Source organism: Tribolium madens, unplaced genomic scaffold (assembly GCF_015345945.1).
Source record: "Tribolium madens isolate multiple individuals breed KSU strain unplaced genomic scaffold, Tmad_KSU_1.1 Scaffold_7;HRSCAF=85;Tcas5.2_LG10, whole genome shotgun sequence".
In the NCBI taxonomy this organism is placed as follows: domain Eukaryota; kingdom Metazoa; phylum Arthropoda; class Insecta; order Coleoptera; family Tenebrionidae; genus Tribolium; species Tribolium madens.
In genome coordinates, this window is record NW_025401050.1 from 3601697 (window position 1) to 3616066 (window position 14370).

General features: G+C 33.4%; 5 protein-coding genes across 12 annotated transcripts; all 5 read left to right on the plus strand.

Moving 5' to 3' along the window:
- The first annotated feature begins 108 nt into the window (after nucleotides 1-108).
- LOC123010122 (cellular tumor antigen p53-like) lies at nucleotides 109-5087 on the plus strand. Of its 3 annotated transcripts, none has more exons than XM_044406820.1 (7): nucleotides 109-261; nucleotides 656-778; nucleotides 833-871; nucleotides 924-966; nucleotides 3139-3716; nucleotides 3888-4062; nucleotides 4118-5087. In XM_044406820.1, the coding sequence occupies exons 2-7, from the start codon at nucleotides 696-698 to the stop codon at nucleotides 4271-4273; spliced, it is 1074 nt and encodes a 357-aa protein (XP_044262755.1). In that variant the 5' UTR covers nucleotides 109-261; nucleotides 656-695; the 3' UTR covers nucleotides 4274-5087. The 3 variants fall into 3 exon arrangements, with proteins under 3 accessions (XP_044262755.1, XP_044262756.1, XP_044262758.1); XM_044406821.1 differs by lacking the exon at nucleotides 109-261 and adding an exon at nucleotides 387-608; XM_044406823.1 differs by lacking the exons at nucleotides 109-261; nucleotides 656-778 and adding an exon at nucleotides 3038-3065.
- Nucleotides 5088-5162: 75 nt separating this feature from the next.
- Nucleotides 5163-8199, plus strand: LOC123010120 (cellular tumor antigen p53-like). Of its 4 annotated transcripts, none has more exons than XM_044406816.1 (7): nucleotides 5163-5343; nucleotides 5400-5448; nucleotides 6917-7096; nucleotides 7141-7562; nucleotides 7611-7800; nucleotides 7851-7998; nucleotides 8047-8199. In XM_044406816.1, the coding sequence occupies exons 1-7, from the start codon at nucleotides 5264-5266 to the stop codon at nucleotides 8061-8063; spliced, it is 1086 nt and encodes a 361-aa protein (XP_044262751.1). In that variant the 5' UTR covers nucleotides 5163-5263; the 3' UTR covers nucleotides 8064-8199. The 4 variants fall into 4 exon arrangements, with proteins under 4 accessions (XP_044262751.1, XP_044262752.1, XP_044262754.1 ...); XM_044406817.1 differs by having other exon boundaries at nucleotides 6920-7096; XM_044406819.1 differs by lacking the exons at nucleotides 5163-5343; nucleotides 5400-5448 and adding exons at nucleotides 5930-6527; nucleotides 6643-6860.
- An 880-nt stretch (nucleotides 8200-9079) lies between these two features.
- Nucleotides 9080-10547, plus strand: LOC123009925. 2 transcript variants are annotated; one of them, XM_044406503.1, is made up of 3 exons: nucleotides 9080-10134; nucleotides 10179-10341; nucleotides 10392-10547. In XM_044406503.1, the coding sequence occupies exons 1-3, from the start codon at nucleotides 10118-10120 to the stop codon at nucleotides 10470-10472; spliced, it is 261 nt and encodes an 86-aa protein (XP_044262438.1). In that variant the 5' UTR covers nucleotides 9080-10117; the 3' UTR covers nucleotides 10473-10547. The 2 variants fall into 2 exon arrangements, with proteins under 2 accessions (XP_044262438.1, XP_044262439.1); XM_044406504.1 differs by having other exon boundaries at nucleotides 9080-10128.
- A 234-nt stretch (nucleotides 10548-10781) lies between these two features.
- LOC123009785 (RING finger protein 37) lies at nucleotides 10782-11939 on the plus strand. Its single transcript, XM_044406304.1, has 2 exons — nucleotides 10782-11680; nucleotides 11737-11939. Exons 1-2 carry the CDS (start codon nucleotides 10906-10908, stop codon nucleotides 11793-11795), a joined length of 834 nt encoding a protein of 277 aa, XP_044262239.1. The 5' UTR covers nucleotides 10782-10905; the 3' UTR covers nucleotides 11796-11939.
- A 237-nt stretch (nucleotides 11940-12176) lies between these two features.
- On the plus strand, nucleotides 12177-14170 carry LOC123009775. Of its 2 annotated transcripts, none has more exons than XM_044406293.1 (3): nucleotides 12177-12301; nucleotides 13774-13884; nucleotides 13935-14170. In XM_044406293.1, exons 2-3 carry the CDS (start codon nucleotides 13780-13782, stop codon nucleotides 14139-14141), a joined length of 312 nt encoding a protein of 103 aa, XP_044262228.1. In that variant the 5' UTR covers nucleotides 12177-12301; nucleotides 13774-13779; the 3' UTR covers nucleotides 14142-14170. The 2 variants fall into 2 exon arrangements, 1 of the variants encoding a protein (XP_044262228.1); XR_006413035.1 differs by lacking the exon at nucleotides 12177-12301 and adding an exon at nucleotides 12312-13725.
- The last annotated feature ends 200 nt before the right edge of the window (nucleotides 14171-14370 follow it).

Sequence of the window (14370 nt, forward strand, 5' to 3'; positions counted from 1 at the left end):
TTGTTGGCGCTCCCATAGACCTGTTATTATGGATGACTCATTCGCAGGTGTTCAAGTCGCTTCTCCCCTACACTTTTTCAAAAATGCTATCTTCGTCTCGCGGCCAATCAGATTCAATGCCACAAGCTGTCAAGTCACGTGATTTGCGTCTTTTTTTCTGGTTGTTGATGTTACAGCGAAGCAGACGGCGGGATGAAGTGATCCAGAACCGGAAGTCGGAAAATGTGAGAAAACACCAAAACAAAAGCAATTTAGTTCCAGGTATTTGATTGTTTGTTGTTCTTATCTGTCATCAAGTAGGCTATGAATGACAGGACGTTAAGTCATGGATTGTTTGATTGTTTTGGAAGTGAGGTTATGCGATTAACGGGTGTTTATTTTGAGTTTTTTGCGAAATTTGGACGTTTTGTTTACGTTTGATTGCTTTCGGATGCTTGTTGTAATTTAATTAATTGTGGTGCAATAACCATTGACCTTGAAAGAAAATATGAAAGAGTGCCGAAAATCCATTGATTTAACAATTCGGAGATTACGATTATGCAACAAATGTTGGTGGCGCTGCACTCTAGATCCCGCGATGGGTGAATCATTGCTTACGTTTGATAAAAGTTACTTAATATTCAAGGCTGGATTTATTTAGTAATGATAACTTTAGTTTTAGTTTATTTCCGCCGATTTGATACAATTACGTGAACATGATTGAAGAAGAACAAGAAACACTTTCGGATCTTGTAAACCAAGAAGAATACAACGAAATGATGAAAAACGTCATGGGAATGTAAGTATTTTTCTGGAGTGTTTGAATTAGAATATAGTTTTTTTTCTTGTCAAGGGATTCGTTGGATATGATAAACGAAACCGGTGGCATGATGTGAGTATTTTTTGTTTAAGAACTGATTTATTTTAATTAAAAAATTGTTCAGGGATCCAATGAACATGATGAATGCCGACGAAACTACTCTTAGTGTAAGTATACAGTGTGAAGTTTACAGATGTGCGTAAGGTGTTGTATGCTTAATGCAAAAACGCATTCATCATGATTCGCACTGCATATTCGAAAAGATCTTGTTTTTTATTCACGAAAAATTAGAATATTTATTAAACAAGGCCATAATTCAATATGTTCAATGTGCTGAATTTCCATGCAAAATAAAAAATGCCGCTTTAAAAAATATTGAATCTAATAAACCTCAAATGTTAATTACTTATGTCAATTGACAGGTGTCACTGTTGACAGAACTATCTAATTCAAAAAGAGTAGAAAAATGTACATGTAAATAAATTTTATAGGCGACTAAATGAAAATCATTTTAAAACACGCTATAGAAATATTATATGTATGAAAAAAATATTAAATATTAAATTTTGATAGTTTGTATTACTTTTTTTATGGATGCATTGGATTTAAGGAAATGCCATTTTTGACTCTTGAAGGTTAAATACCAACATAAAATATTTTTTTTTTTTTAATAATAAAGAGTTAATTTCTAATAGTATTAATTGTCGATTAACGAACGAGTTTTCCGTTGATCGCATTTTACGAATCTGTAAACACATTGAGTTTTTTGACTCTGTTGTTTAAAGACAGTATTGCCATTTGTAGAGTCAATTATGTTACAAAACTAAAGTTACGCATATAACTCTTCTGTTGTGAATAAATTAACAAAAAATAAAAACCAGTAAACCATACCAATCATTTTCAGTTTTCGGAATCTTTGCAATTTGAGCTTCACAGTAAAACCACTATTGACTATTAATGTTTGTAACAAAAATTCTATTGGCAACACTGAATTATTGGTAATCCTTCTAATTTGTTATATCAGAATGTTTCAGGTGACTGCTAAATCAATAGTCGCCCGTCGCAAATGAATGACAATTGCCTATAAAAGTTTGACGTTTGAAATTGAAAGTCAAGATTGACAAACTAAAATTTAAATTTTTTTTACCACCTTATGGTAAAAAATCGCAACCAAACTCATCAAAAAATTAATAAATTTAGTTTTACTATAAATGAACCTAAAACTAATTATTGCCAAAGCGTATAAGCGTATTCATTGACAATTTTTATGAATTTTTAAAATCTAGTAAATTGGCAAAATTTATGACACCAATAAAGAATAATATTTTTTTAACAGTCTTCCAGCCAATCAATGCTTTCCAAAATGCACTGTTTAACTTTGCTTCTATAATGGTCTCACTGAAGTTTACTTCTCGTTTTTCTAATTTTTTGGGTTTTTGTTTTGTCACCCTTTTCAGACCTACAAGACTACCATTAACTAGAGGGTAGATATAATTTTTTTATTTTAATGTACATCAAAGAAGTTGTAGAAGCCTAAGTACATCTTTAATTTAAAGGCGGATTCACATAAAAAGTGACAAAAATCTTTAAGTTTGCTACCCTATTTTAATTACCTTGTTAATTTTAATTATTTTTTGCTTCCTGGGGTACACATTTATTAAAAGAAAATAGTTTTTAGGTAAGATTGAGGTTAAGATTGTTTTAATTTTAATGTTTTTTTTCTTTTACGGTAGAGGTTTTTATACCTATTAACCTACACGTTTAGGTCATTGGTTCCTATGACTCATTCAAAACAAATGAAATCATCTATCTATCTGTTCAATAACTGTATTTTTCCTTTGTGAGTTGTTCTCACATTATTTCATAAATTTTAGTTAGATACTCGTACTCTTATTTTTTATTCAATTCACATCACATGAGACACTTATTGCCTTGACATTTGAAAAGCATATACATGGATGTTACTTAATATTACCCAACATTATCATTTGATTAAAATCGACTACGAATATGACGTATTTTTTGAATGCATTTAATATAATGGATATCAGTGATTCAGCTGCACTCTAAACAAGTTTGAACCTGCATCAAAATAATAGCATCACGTTCTATAAACCCCAACAGATCACTACTAGTCTCACATTCGCTCACTAACTGTGGCTGTGTTAATAAAGTATTAAAGAGATTAATATATTTTTGATAGTTAATATATTTGTTATTTATTTATTTCTTTTGTAGATAAATAAAAATGGTTATTACACAACCGGTAAGTAACAAAATATAAGCCAACTTGTCTATATCTCACCTTTTAATAATAAATACTGTTTTTTTTTTTTCAGTTGGAAGACTTCAAATACAATATCCACCAAAACTTATACCTCACAGCCCCCATTTTTCCTCCCAACGAGCCGCAAGAACTCTGCAACACCGAATACCCCGGCCCTTTGAACTTCGAAGTGTTCGTCGATCCCAACGTCTTGAAAAATCCCTGGGAATACTCCCCGATTCTGAACAAAATCTACATCGACATGAAGCACAAATTCCCGATTAATTTCAGCGTGAAAAAAACCGACGCTGAGCGTAAACTCTTCGTCAGAGTCATGCCGATGTTCGAGGAGGACAGATATGTGCAAGAATTGGTCCACAGATGCATCTGTCACGAGCAACTCACCGACCCCACCAACCATGGCGTTTCTGAACTGGTAGCACAACACATCATCAGATGTGACAACCAGAAAGCGCAATATTTTGGGGATAAAAACGCAGGGAAAAGACTGAGCATTGTCATTCCATTGGGGGCCCCCCAGGTGGGGACTGACAGCGTCAAGGAGTTCTTCCATTTCGTCTGCAAAAACTCCTGCGTCGGGGGCATGAACCGAAGGCCGATTCAAGTCATTTTCATGCTGGAAAACGAGTGGTAATGCGATTTTTTTCATACCAATCAAGTGGTCTGTGACTTGAAATTAGGTTGGCAACATTGAAATAAATGACATTGTCAACTCTCACAGGGAACTTTGAAGGTTTTCTAACGCCACACTTTATCTTGTTTTTGCCAACAGATGGCGCTAATTTGTGTTTTTTTTTTCAGTGGTAGTGTTCTGGGTCGCCGCGTCCTGTGCGTCCGCATCTGCTCTTGCCCGAAACGCGATCGTGAAAAAGAAGAAAAAAAGAATGAACCTCATCATTCGAGTAAAAAAAGAAAAATCGAGAAGAAACCTACACCGTCGCCTGAAACAACTGATACTCGGGTTTTTTCTCTCAGTGTATGTTTTTTTTATTAAATGTTTGGTTTTTGTTATGTTTTGGTGGTTTTGACAGGTCGTCGGTGAGGAGAATTACAAAATGCTGTTGAAAGTTTGTAAATCATTGATGTCAGAAGAAATTGTGAAGTTGGAGGAGAAGAATGGCAACGCTGCCCCATTTAAAAAATGCCGCAATGATGCAATTAATATTTTGCAACAACTGAATGAGTGATTTGATGAAATTGTTTGTTACAATTTTTTTATTTTTTCATGTGTTATCTGAACAGGGTGACTCCAGAAATTTTCAGAGATGATAGTAGAAAACAAAAATTGCGAAAATATCAACTTTCTTTATCCGAATGTTTATAGTTTTTGAGGTCTAGTCGCCGAATTTAGCCTTAAATTTTATTAACAAAATTGTGATTTTTTACATTAGCTTTTCAAAATTTAGACATTGTTTTAAAAAATTTAGCAAAAATTAGTAAAAAGAACCACAACAAAATTGACTTTGAACCTGTACTATCACCTTTTTAAATTTTTGCACAACTATTAAAATCACATTCTATTGTGAAAAATGTGCCTGACTTTGATTTTAATTTTATCCACAAAATCGTGGATTTTTTGTGCTTTAGGTTTTAATACCGAGACTGTAAGTGATTTTGATTTTTCACAAAAGACAAATTCAATGTCTTCACTGGTCACAATCATTTACTGTCATCTCTACTTAGTTTTATTGTTCGTTTTGGAATTTGTTTACATTCCAAAATATTTGTTTCCAGTTAGCTTAGTTTTATATTCTCTCAGAGATCTACTTTTTTTGCAATTACGCATTCCTGTTGCAATTTAGTGAAGTAGGATTTTATTGTGATCTAGTAGGTTGAGTAACTTTTAAACCTGCAAGAGTTTTTTTTATATTATTAAATATGCCGGCCATATTGTATCACAATTGCTGTCATTTTTAGTAATTATCTTATTATTATAGTTTATTGAACTTTTTTTACTATATTTTTATAATATTCATGATAATATACATACTTTACATTTTACCAACCTATTTTTTCCTCCCCATATTCTGACGTTTTAGTCACGTGTTCCGTTTAAATGTTTAAAATGACATTTGCAGTTGCGTAACTAACGGCAAGCTAACCTAACATTTTGTGTTTCTGTATGCCTGCTAGATTTATGAAATTTTTGTTTTAAATTGTTTAAAAAGGGGCTCATCATGAGTCAACAAAGCCAATTCTCTGACATTATTCCTGATGTTGAAAAATTTATGGAAGATCATGGACTTAAGGACGATGTGTAAGAATTGTTTTCATCCCTTAAACTTACATAGTTATGTATTTATCTTCTTTTAGGGGACGAATAATGCACGAAAATAACGTTCACTTGGTAAATGACGACGGGGTAAGTGTCTAAATTTTAATTACAACCTTATGAAACATTTTCTCACCTAGGTTAAGTCACTTTTTTTTAATTAACTTATTGTTCAAAATTGTATGGATTACTAATTATAATACAGTGGCGGACACGGAATTTTGGACTTCAAATTTATGTCAGTTCAAAAAATGACAATGTTAGCCTCGCTTTATTGACATTGACGTTTGAAATTAAAATTTGAAAGTTTTAGTCGATTTTATTTTTGGCGTCGATATTTCGAAACAGTAATGCCAACAATACGTGTTTTTATATAAGTTCAATAAATTATTTTGATTTATTGTAATTTTTTCTCTAGCTATCAGGATTAAAATTACAAAAACCGAAAGTGAGGTTAGTTGCCTAAGGCCCGTTTTACATTTTGATGTCAGTCGAATGACAAATCGTCCAAAATTCCGTGTCCGCAGTTGTATTAGTGTTTGTGACAAAAAATCGATGCTTGGTTATGAAAAAAAAAAAAAAAATAGGTTCTGGATTTGCAAAACAAAATTAAATTAATTAGCAACGTCGCAACTGCGTTTTTTGAGGTGAAATAGGTCAAAAACATTTATGTGTAAAAAGAGAATCTGTGTTACAACTGAACCCTACTGACAAATTTTAACTCAAAAAGCTCCACTTTTTTATCCGAAAAGACATTGTGAAAAGCGCCAGAAGTGTGTACTTACTATACTCGAACTTAGTCAAAAATCTCAAAATATTGTACTGAAAAAAAGCTTTTATAAATTGTGTAAAGATCGAACTAAAATTATAAATCCAAATTCTTGGGGACAGAGTAATAAAATTTTTAATCACATATGTTTTTAAACACAATTTTGAAAACATTAGTTTCCATTCAGACAGGATTTACTTTTGTCAAGTTGGTATTTGATAATTTTTTGTCAGGTTGGTATTTGATAAATTTGAGTGATAAAAGTCATGCTATCAAACTCATTTCCAATCAAAGTGACCTGTGACTTTGAAATTAAATTAGCAACAATAATTTATTAATGATATCCTGCATGTGAGATTGCGTCAAGTGACGGCTTTGCCAGCGACCGCCCCGCGGAAACGTATGACAATTGATTATAAAAGTGTGACGTTTGAATTCAATAGTTTTTTGCCAACTTAATTTAAAAGTCATAGGACACTTTGATCAGAATTTTTTTGAAAGCGTGGATGTTTCAGTGGGATATTTTTATCACCCCACTCTTATTATAATTATCTGAAAAGTACCCCTCCATAAAACTTGAATAGGTTTTATGTCCCCTATGATGACTCGCATACTTATTTTATCGTAAGCAAGTCTAAACTTGCTACGTGTTAAATTATTTTCATAAGTTTTTTATTTATAAATAATTAATTAACCACATTTTTGCCACAAAATGATTATTATCGCTAACGAAGTTAGTATATTTTTCATTAACTAGTGCTTAGTAGTGTAAGGTTTGATTTTTTTAAGGAGGAAGAGAAATATAAATCAATCCCATCCGATTTATACCAATCCTCAGACTTCACCTACCTACCACCGACTGCCCCCTTTCCCCCTGACCAACCCACAAACTTGGGAACGGAGGAATACCCAGGCCCTTTCAAATTTGAAGTCCTCATCATCCCCAACGAGCAGAAGTCACCCTGGGAGGTAACAACCCCACAAATGTAATTCTTTTAATAAAAAAATTCTAGTATTCCGAGAAACTAAACAAAATATTCATCGGCATCAACTTGAAATTCCCCGTCGCATTCTCGTTGCAAAACCGCCCCCAGGACCTCCCTCTCTACATCCGCGCCACCCCCGTGTTCAGCCAAACCCAGCACTTCCAAGACTTGGTCCACCGTTGCGTCGGCCATCGCCACCCCCAGGACCAGTCCAACAAAGGCGTCGCCCCCCACATCTTCCAACACATTATGAGATGCAGCAACGAAAACGCTCAATATTTCGGAGATAAAAACAACGGCTCGAGACTTAACATCGTCGTCCCCTTGGCGCACCCCCAGGTGGGGGAAGACATCGTCAAGGAGTTTTTCCAATTCGTGTGCAAGAATTCCTGTCCTTTGGGGATGAATCGGCGGCCGATTGATGTCGTTTTTACGTTGGAGGATGAAAAGTAAGAATTTTTCAACGTCTGGATACGTTTGTCAGTTGTTTGTTATAGTGGGGAGGTTTTTGGGAGGAGGCTGGTGGGGGTAAGGGTGTGTTCGTGTCCGAAACGTGATAAGGAGAAGGAGGAGAAAGACGTGGAGAACGTCGCTCCGCCAAGGAGGAAGAAGAGGAAATTAGAGGATGAAGGACGAAGGGTTGTACCACAGGGTGGCAATAGTGATAATAAAATTTTTACGTTAAATGTGAGTTTTTTTGTTTTAGTTTTTCATTGTTTCTTTTTTTTTTCTTGTAGGTTAACATTGTTGGGAAAAACAATTATTTACATGCTCTCAAGATGTGTCAAGATATGATGGCTAATGAAATTTTGAAAAGGCAAGAACAAGGAAATGGTGATGATTCTGCTTCTAGGAATTGTTACAATGAAATAACCATCATGTTAAGTAAGATTGTAAAAATGCAATTTTTTTTACTGTTTAATTTTTTTTCAGATCGCATGTCCAACTAGTTTTATTTCTACGTTAAATTTTATACTTAATTAATTTTAAATGCAATCTATGCTTTACTGGAAACATCAGTGTTGCTACCTCATATTCCAGTTTATTTTTGTATTTTTATCAATAAAATTCTATATTTTTATGACATTTTTAATTTTTTATTCTACCCTAATCCACAAATTTTTACAACAAACAAATCTTTGAAAAAATGTTTTGAAGTCACAGTCAAGATATTTTGCACATACTCGCGCCCCAGAGAAAAATTCAAAATAAGATAAGATACCAGGAACATGGAAAAAAAGTTTAAGTAATTTAATCTGTCAAAAAAATTTTACATTTATTTTTTGACATTTGACTTTTTTATGTCTATTTAATAATACTGATCATCTTGTATTTGTTTTTTTTTTTAAGTTACAAACATTTTGCCAACAAAAGCCACAAATAATATTAAACACAGTTACAAATAATCTTTTTTTTCATAATTTGAGACTTTATCGAACAAGTATTACAGATATTAGGTAATGTGCATCCAAGTAGTCGTTGAAAGCGATTATTCTAAGATGGCAACCATGGCAAAATTTCAAACAATCCTAACCTTAAAATTATTTTTTCAAACAAATGTGCACCCCAGGTTGCAAAAAATAATTAAAATTAACATAAGGTAGCGAACATAAAGAATTTTGTCATTAGTGATGTAATTAAATTTGTTCTGAATGACATGAATGACACTTTTTGTGTGAATTGGCCTTTAAATTAAAGATGCATTTAGACTTCTACAACCTACTTGATCCACATTAATATAAAATAGAGTAACATTATCTAAAAATGGGATTTTTGGATGTACAGTTGCGGAATTAAAAAATCGGGCGGTATTGTCATTTTCATAACGTAAACTCTAAAACAACTTTTACAATTAATAACCTCATTTTTTACTCTTGTCATGTTTATGTCATTTTAATTTGACTTAAAAAATAGCGTCACTGACAAAAAAGTTTAATTGTCAAATGTCAGTCACGATGACAGAAAGCTAATTTACAGTGAACTTTTTAAAGTGACAGAAAAATACTGCCCGAAGTTTTAATTCCGTAACTGTACATATTATCCGTTCACATAACTGTTGCCGCTAAGCCATAAACCGTACCCCTTGTAAATCTTCATAATCTCCCTCAAACCGAACGCTCGTGCCTGTTTCTTTTGTTGTGAAAATCGAAAATACCTACTGTTTCTTTCTAAATAAAATTATAGTTATTTCTACATCTAATATTCGGTTCGACGAAACTTGCCATGTTCCTTAATTACCTATCAATTAGATACTTAACTCAAATCGGAATTTGGTCCCAGTGCTTAGAAATTCTAATAAATAATTTGACAAAAGATAAAAGATTAAATATTTGGTTACAAAAAGTTAAATTGGGAAACTGTCAGAAACGAAAAACATAATTTGCATTTTAATAACGTTCTACAAATCTACATTAACACTTCGAAGTATCTAATGATTTAATTTTTACATTAAGATATTGTTTTACTAAAATTTTAATAGTAGGTATATTTGTACAACTTCTACTCATCCACACACCTGTTGCAATTCAAAAGAAACAAAAACGAAAACAAATATTTGTGAATGATTCACGGCTTTCCTCACATCAAACGATTTAAGCTCTTTGAGTATCTACTTAAATCCTCATACGCTTATGTATAAGAAAAAAGCTCAGATATGTGTGTTCAAAAGCAGAATTATGATATTTGAATGTGGAGGTTTATGTAAAAAGGAATGAAGCATGATGTTTTCATAATAGTTTCTTTAGAGTAAATAAAACAAATTTGAATGTGCATAATATAAAAAAATGGACTATTCGAAAAATAAAGCTCAATTCTTGGTTAATTTATATATTGCCTTACTGGATAACACCGGTCAAAGCAAATCAAAGAACTTTTCTTTTCTCTATGCATAAAATGCAAATACCACAAAAAGTTTTAACAGTAATCCCTAGTGGCCCAAACCTGGCTATATAAAGTTACTGGGTCCAACTGTGAGCACCATTCAACCTTCGAACGTCAAGACGCAATGGCGCTCAAGTACAGGTAAATCCCCTATTTATGATTAACAATATTACATTTATTTTTAGAGTATTTGCACTTGTCGTGGTGTTAGTCCTCATGGCGTGGATGTTCACGGGGACTCAAGCCCAAGTCACTTTCTCCCGTGACTGGAATCCTGGCAAAAGGACTGAAAATACGGATTTGCATAATACTATGAAAACTGCATCGGCTATTTGTCATCTCCTTATGGTAAATATCAAAGATGCATGAATTTATCTATTTTCTGCTACACTTTTTAGAACCAAGTCCGACAATTGGCATCTTGCGAAAGCAACAACGAACTGGATCCAGGAGCGACTATTTTCAGTGGCCGACCATAAATTGCAATGGTTTCGAGACTTTATTATACTTTACTGTAGTTTATTAAACATTTAGAACAAAATAAATGAAGTATTATTCGAATTTTCCGCCTTTTATTTTATGGGGACAAAATGTTTCAAATTCGTTCTAGTGGGAATTTGATAAACTGAAAAAATGCCATAGTATATTTTTTGCTTTAGAAATAAAATTATCTTAAGCCAAAGTTACCTATTTTATTTAACATACTATACGCATGTATACTTATTAATCAATTCACAACCTCAACTACATTTATATTTAAAAAATATTTTCGGACTTGTGGGATTTAGTCCGAAATTAACATAACCTCACTTTCACTACCAAGTTTATTTTTAATTATTATAATATTCATTTACATTTAAATAGTAAGTCTCACGGTGATGGTTTCGTATTCAAGTGGATGCATTACCAAGTATGTACAACTTTCTGGACCCTAAATTGAGCCCCAAAGTGTCCAGCAGTGCCCCCGCGACTGACAATTTCGAAGCCTCCAACTTAATACATGAAAACGGGGCAATCCGAGCTCGTGGTTACTTGGCTTACACTGTAATCCGCCCCCCTGTTGACCTAGAATTTGAGTTTTTGTGCCCTATCAAGATTTCTTTTGTAACTCTTCAAACAAGTGTGGGGCGACAAAAGTGTACAGGAATTGAACTTTTTGCGAAAAACTCCACTATTCCGTATACTTCAATCGGAAAAGCTGTGTTTGATAAGTCAGGATTGATCTTCTGTGATAGCAAAACTTACTCCAAGACGAAACCGCCCCCTGGTCTTGACTCTGATAAAGAATTGTTTTATTTTAAAAGCGATCAAAGGCGTCTTTTCAGTGACACGACTTGTCTCAAAGTTGTGATTTTTCGGACTGATCGCAGCGTCCCGTGCTTGGGGGCGATTAAAGTGTTTGGTAGCCTCTCTAGGAGTTGTTCTAAAGTGACAGTTGAGACAGTTGGGAGAATCATGGGGGGTACTCCTAAACCAGCTCCTCAGAAACAAAACGAAGTTGAAAGTGGATTAAAAATCCCTCAGGACTTTATTGACGACCTAACTTGTGAAATAATGGCAATTCCAATGACTCTACCAAGTGGAAAAACTGTAGATAGAGACACCCTTGAAAAACACTTAGAGAATGAAAAATCTTTTGGGCGAAAACCCTGCGATCCTTTCACTGGACTGAAATTTACTGAAACTCGTAAACCTGTAATTAATGTTTCACTGAAAAGCAGAATTGACATGTTTTTAATGCAGAATTCGACAAATGCGGCCTTGTTTGGCTTGAAAAGAGCCCTAGGGGGCGAAAATTTTAATTCAGATAATAAAAGGGCGAAATATGGAGAGAAAAAAGAGTGCTGCAATTGTCAAAAGGACCAACTTTTATACAAAATTCCTTGTCAGCATTTTTATTGCAGAAATTGTCTACTAACAATTGATGAGCTGAAGTGTAACTCTTGTGGGCAAAAATTTGTAAGAAGTGACGCTGTAAGATGTCATTAAGTCTTAAAATAAAACGTTTTCATAAAAAAATCTTTACTCATTGTCATATTCAAATATCGTGCCAGAATAAGTAGTAACACATGTGTAATTTATTGAAATTTAGGCAACAAACAATACATATCAGTGCCACTATTAACTATTTTGTTTATTTTATGGTTGCATTTGGATAATTAATAAATTACATATCAGTTCTGAAAATTACTTACAATTTTGGGTTATTTTACGCACAATTTCAAGAAAAATAATGTTCTTATTTAATCCTAGTAGTCCATTCGAATGATTCGAAACGGTCACTTTGCTCTACTCCAACTGTCAAAACGTAAGTAACCTCGAAAAACGTGTATTTGATTTTAATGTTTTATAAAAGTGTCTTATCTAAATGTTTGCAAATTTCACAATTAGTGCAATATTCACTTAATCAAAACCGAAGCACTGTTTTAAAATATTACTTTTCGAAGTTTTGTGGTGAAAAAGTCATGACAAGTGTTTCTAACCTAAAACCACCAACTCGAGTGACTGGTTTAACAACTTTGGACAAGAATCTTTTCAAAAAAGACATAACAGTTCCGTGTCTCGTCATTAAAAACGTGAAAATATCATCGGTGATGCCATTTGTTAAAAATTTCTTGTTAAAAGTGGAAAATTTCAAGCCGGTGCGTAACATAAGCGAGGGGGAAGTCCACGTTTATTTAAATCCGGAATTAATTGCAAGCTGGGATGATTTACCCTCAGAAACACAAAAATCACTAAATGACTTGAATTTAAACCAAAGCAGCTTAGAACTGAAGTCGTTCACTTTAAATTACGAGAATTTTTCCATTGAGAGCATTTTCCGCTCTGTGCTTCCCCCAGAAATGGAAGGAATGTCAAGTTTTACAAAAGTGGGTCACATAGTTCATGTTAATCTCCGCGAGCATCTCGTTCCTTACAAAGACATAATAGGGCAAGTGTTGTTTGATAAAGTTCCAAATTGTCGGACTGTGGTGAACAAGGTGGCTAATATTGACAACACGTATCGAAATTTTCAGATGGAAATTTTGAGAGGCGAAAACAACACTCAGACACAACTTAAAGAAAATAAATGTGTGTTTGAATTTGACTTTTCTAAAGTCTATTGGAATTCTCGATTGTGCACAGAACATGAGAGAATTGTCAATATGATACAAGGTGGAGATGTTGTTTTTGACGTTTTCGCCGGCGTTGGCCCTTTCTCGGTGCCCTTGGCCAAGAAAAAGTGTCATGTTTTTGCCAATGACCTCAACCCGGAGTCGTACAAATGGCTAAATCACAATTTTAGAATAAATAAAGTCGATAAAAATCATTTTCAAACCTATAACAAAGACGGGAGGGACTTTATCTTGCACAAGATTAAAGAATTTTTGCCGAAATTTTCCGACAAAAATATATTTATTTTGATGAATCTTCCGGCAATGGCGGTGGAATTTTTAAATGCTTTCGTCGACTTATACACAGATGATGAGTTGGGACATATTAAGAAACCACCAATCGTTGTTGTTTACTGCTTTGCTAAAGGCGAAGATTATGTGAATATTGCCAAAAAATTATTATTTGAAAATATTGGTTGGAACATTGAAGAAAAAATTCTGGATGTGTATCGTGTAAGAACTGTCAGTTCGTTAAAAGAAATGATGAGGATTACATTTAAATTAGATCGCGATATCTTGCTAAAAAATAGTGGGCAAAAACGAAAAAATTCTTCTGTTGAAGTAGACTCCAAAAAATGTAAAAGAATTACTTGGAACTAATTTTTTATTAATATTCTTTTCCTAGATTGTCATGGGGAAAAACAAGAAGAAACTCAATAGTGTTTTCAAAGTCGCTGGGGCGAAAAGCTTGAAGCTTAAAGCCAAAGCGAAAGCTGTAAAAAGTGAACTAAAACAGGTGGGAGGAAAAATTAATTATGTAACAACATAACGATGTTTCATTTGTAGATTAATAATAAAAATAAAGCAAAAATTATGGAAATGGACAGCGAGCTCGTGAATTTGCAGGAAAAAGTCAGGAACACCACTGAACAGAAAAAAGAAAAGATCCCAATTAAAAGTAAACTACCTTCACATCAGAGTAACCTGAACTCTGAAGAAGTTAGAAAAAACTCACAAGAAACTTTAAATCAACTAAATGCCATGCAGTTGTAGTTTATTTAATAAATTGTTTTGTAACAAAATGGGTTTTATTGTGGGGAATTACCGATTTAGGAGTAGGTCACATGGTTGTAGGCATTATGTTTCTGATGTTTTCTCGTTTAAAGAAAGGCAGTATGAGTTTAAAACACAATATCAACGAATTCTTAAAGTATTTTTTAATACGATTTTGTTATGGCCTGGGACGTTTTTCATTATCCAGTTTTGAAAATTGTGGTTTTAT

Excerpts from the sequence above, each read along its gene's own strand:
- LOC123009775 (XM_044406293.1), top strand. The coding sequence starts at position 13,780 with ATGGGGAAAAACAAGAAGAAACTCAATAGTGTTTTCAAAGTCGCTGGG. Across the intron at positions 13,885-13,934 it reads TAAAAAGTGAACTAAAACAG|ATTAATAATAAAAATAAAGC; the intron begins GTGGGAGGAAAA and ends TTTCATTTGTAG.
- LOC123009925 (XM_044406503.1), top strand. Across the intron at positions 10,342-10,391 it reads CTATTTGTCATCTCCTTATG|AACCAAGTCCGACAATTGGC; the intron begins GTAAATATCAAA and ends TACACTTTTTAG.
- LOC123009785 (XM_044406304.1), top strand. The coding sequence starts at position 10,906 with ATGTACAACTTTCTGGACCCTAAATTGAGCCCCAAAGTGTCCAGCAGT. Across the intron at positions 11,681-11,736 it reads ACTGAAATTTACTGAAACTC|AATTCGACAAATGCGGCCTT; the intron begins GTAAACCTGTAA and ends TTTTTAATGCAG.
- LOC123010120 (XM_044406816.1), top strand. The coding sequence starts at position 5,264 with ATGAGTCAACAAAGCCAATTCTCTGACATTATTCCTGATGTTGAAAAA. Across the intron at positions 5,449-6,916 it reads ACTTGGTAAATGACGACGGG|GAGGAAGAGAAATATAAATC; the intron begins GTAAGTGTCTAA and ends GATTTTTTTAAG. Across the intron at positions 7,097-7,140 it reads AGCAGAAGTCACCCTGGGAG|TATTCCGAGAAACTAAACAA; the intron begins GTAACAACCCCA and ends AAAAAATTCTAG.
- LOC123010122 (XM_044406820.1), top strand. The coding sequence starts at position 696 with ATGATTGAAGAAGAACAAGAAACACTTTCGGATCTTGTAAACCAAGAA. Across the intron at positions 967-3,138 it reads CCGACGAAACTACTCTTAGT|TTGGAAGACTTCAAATACAA; the intron begins GTAAGTATACAG and ends TTTTTTTTTCAG. Across the intron at positions 4,063-4,117 it reads CTCGGGTTTTTTCTCTCAGT|GTCGTCGGTGAGGAGAATTA; the intron begins GTATGTTTTTTT and ends TGGTTTTGACAG.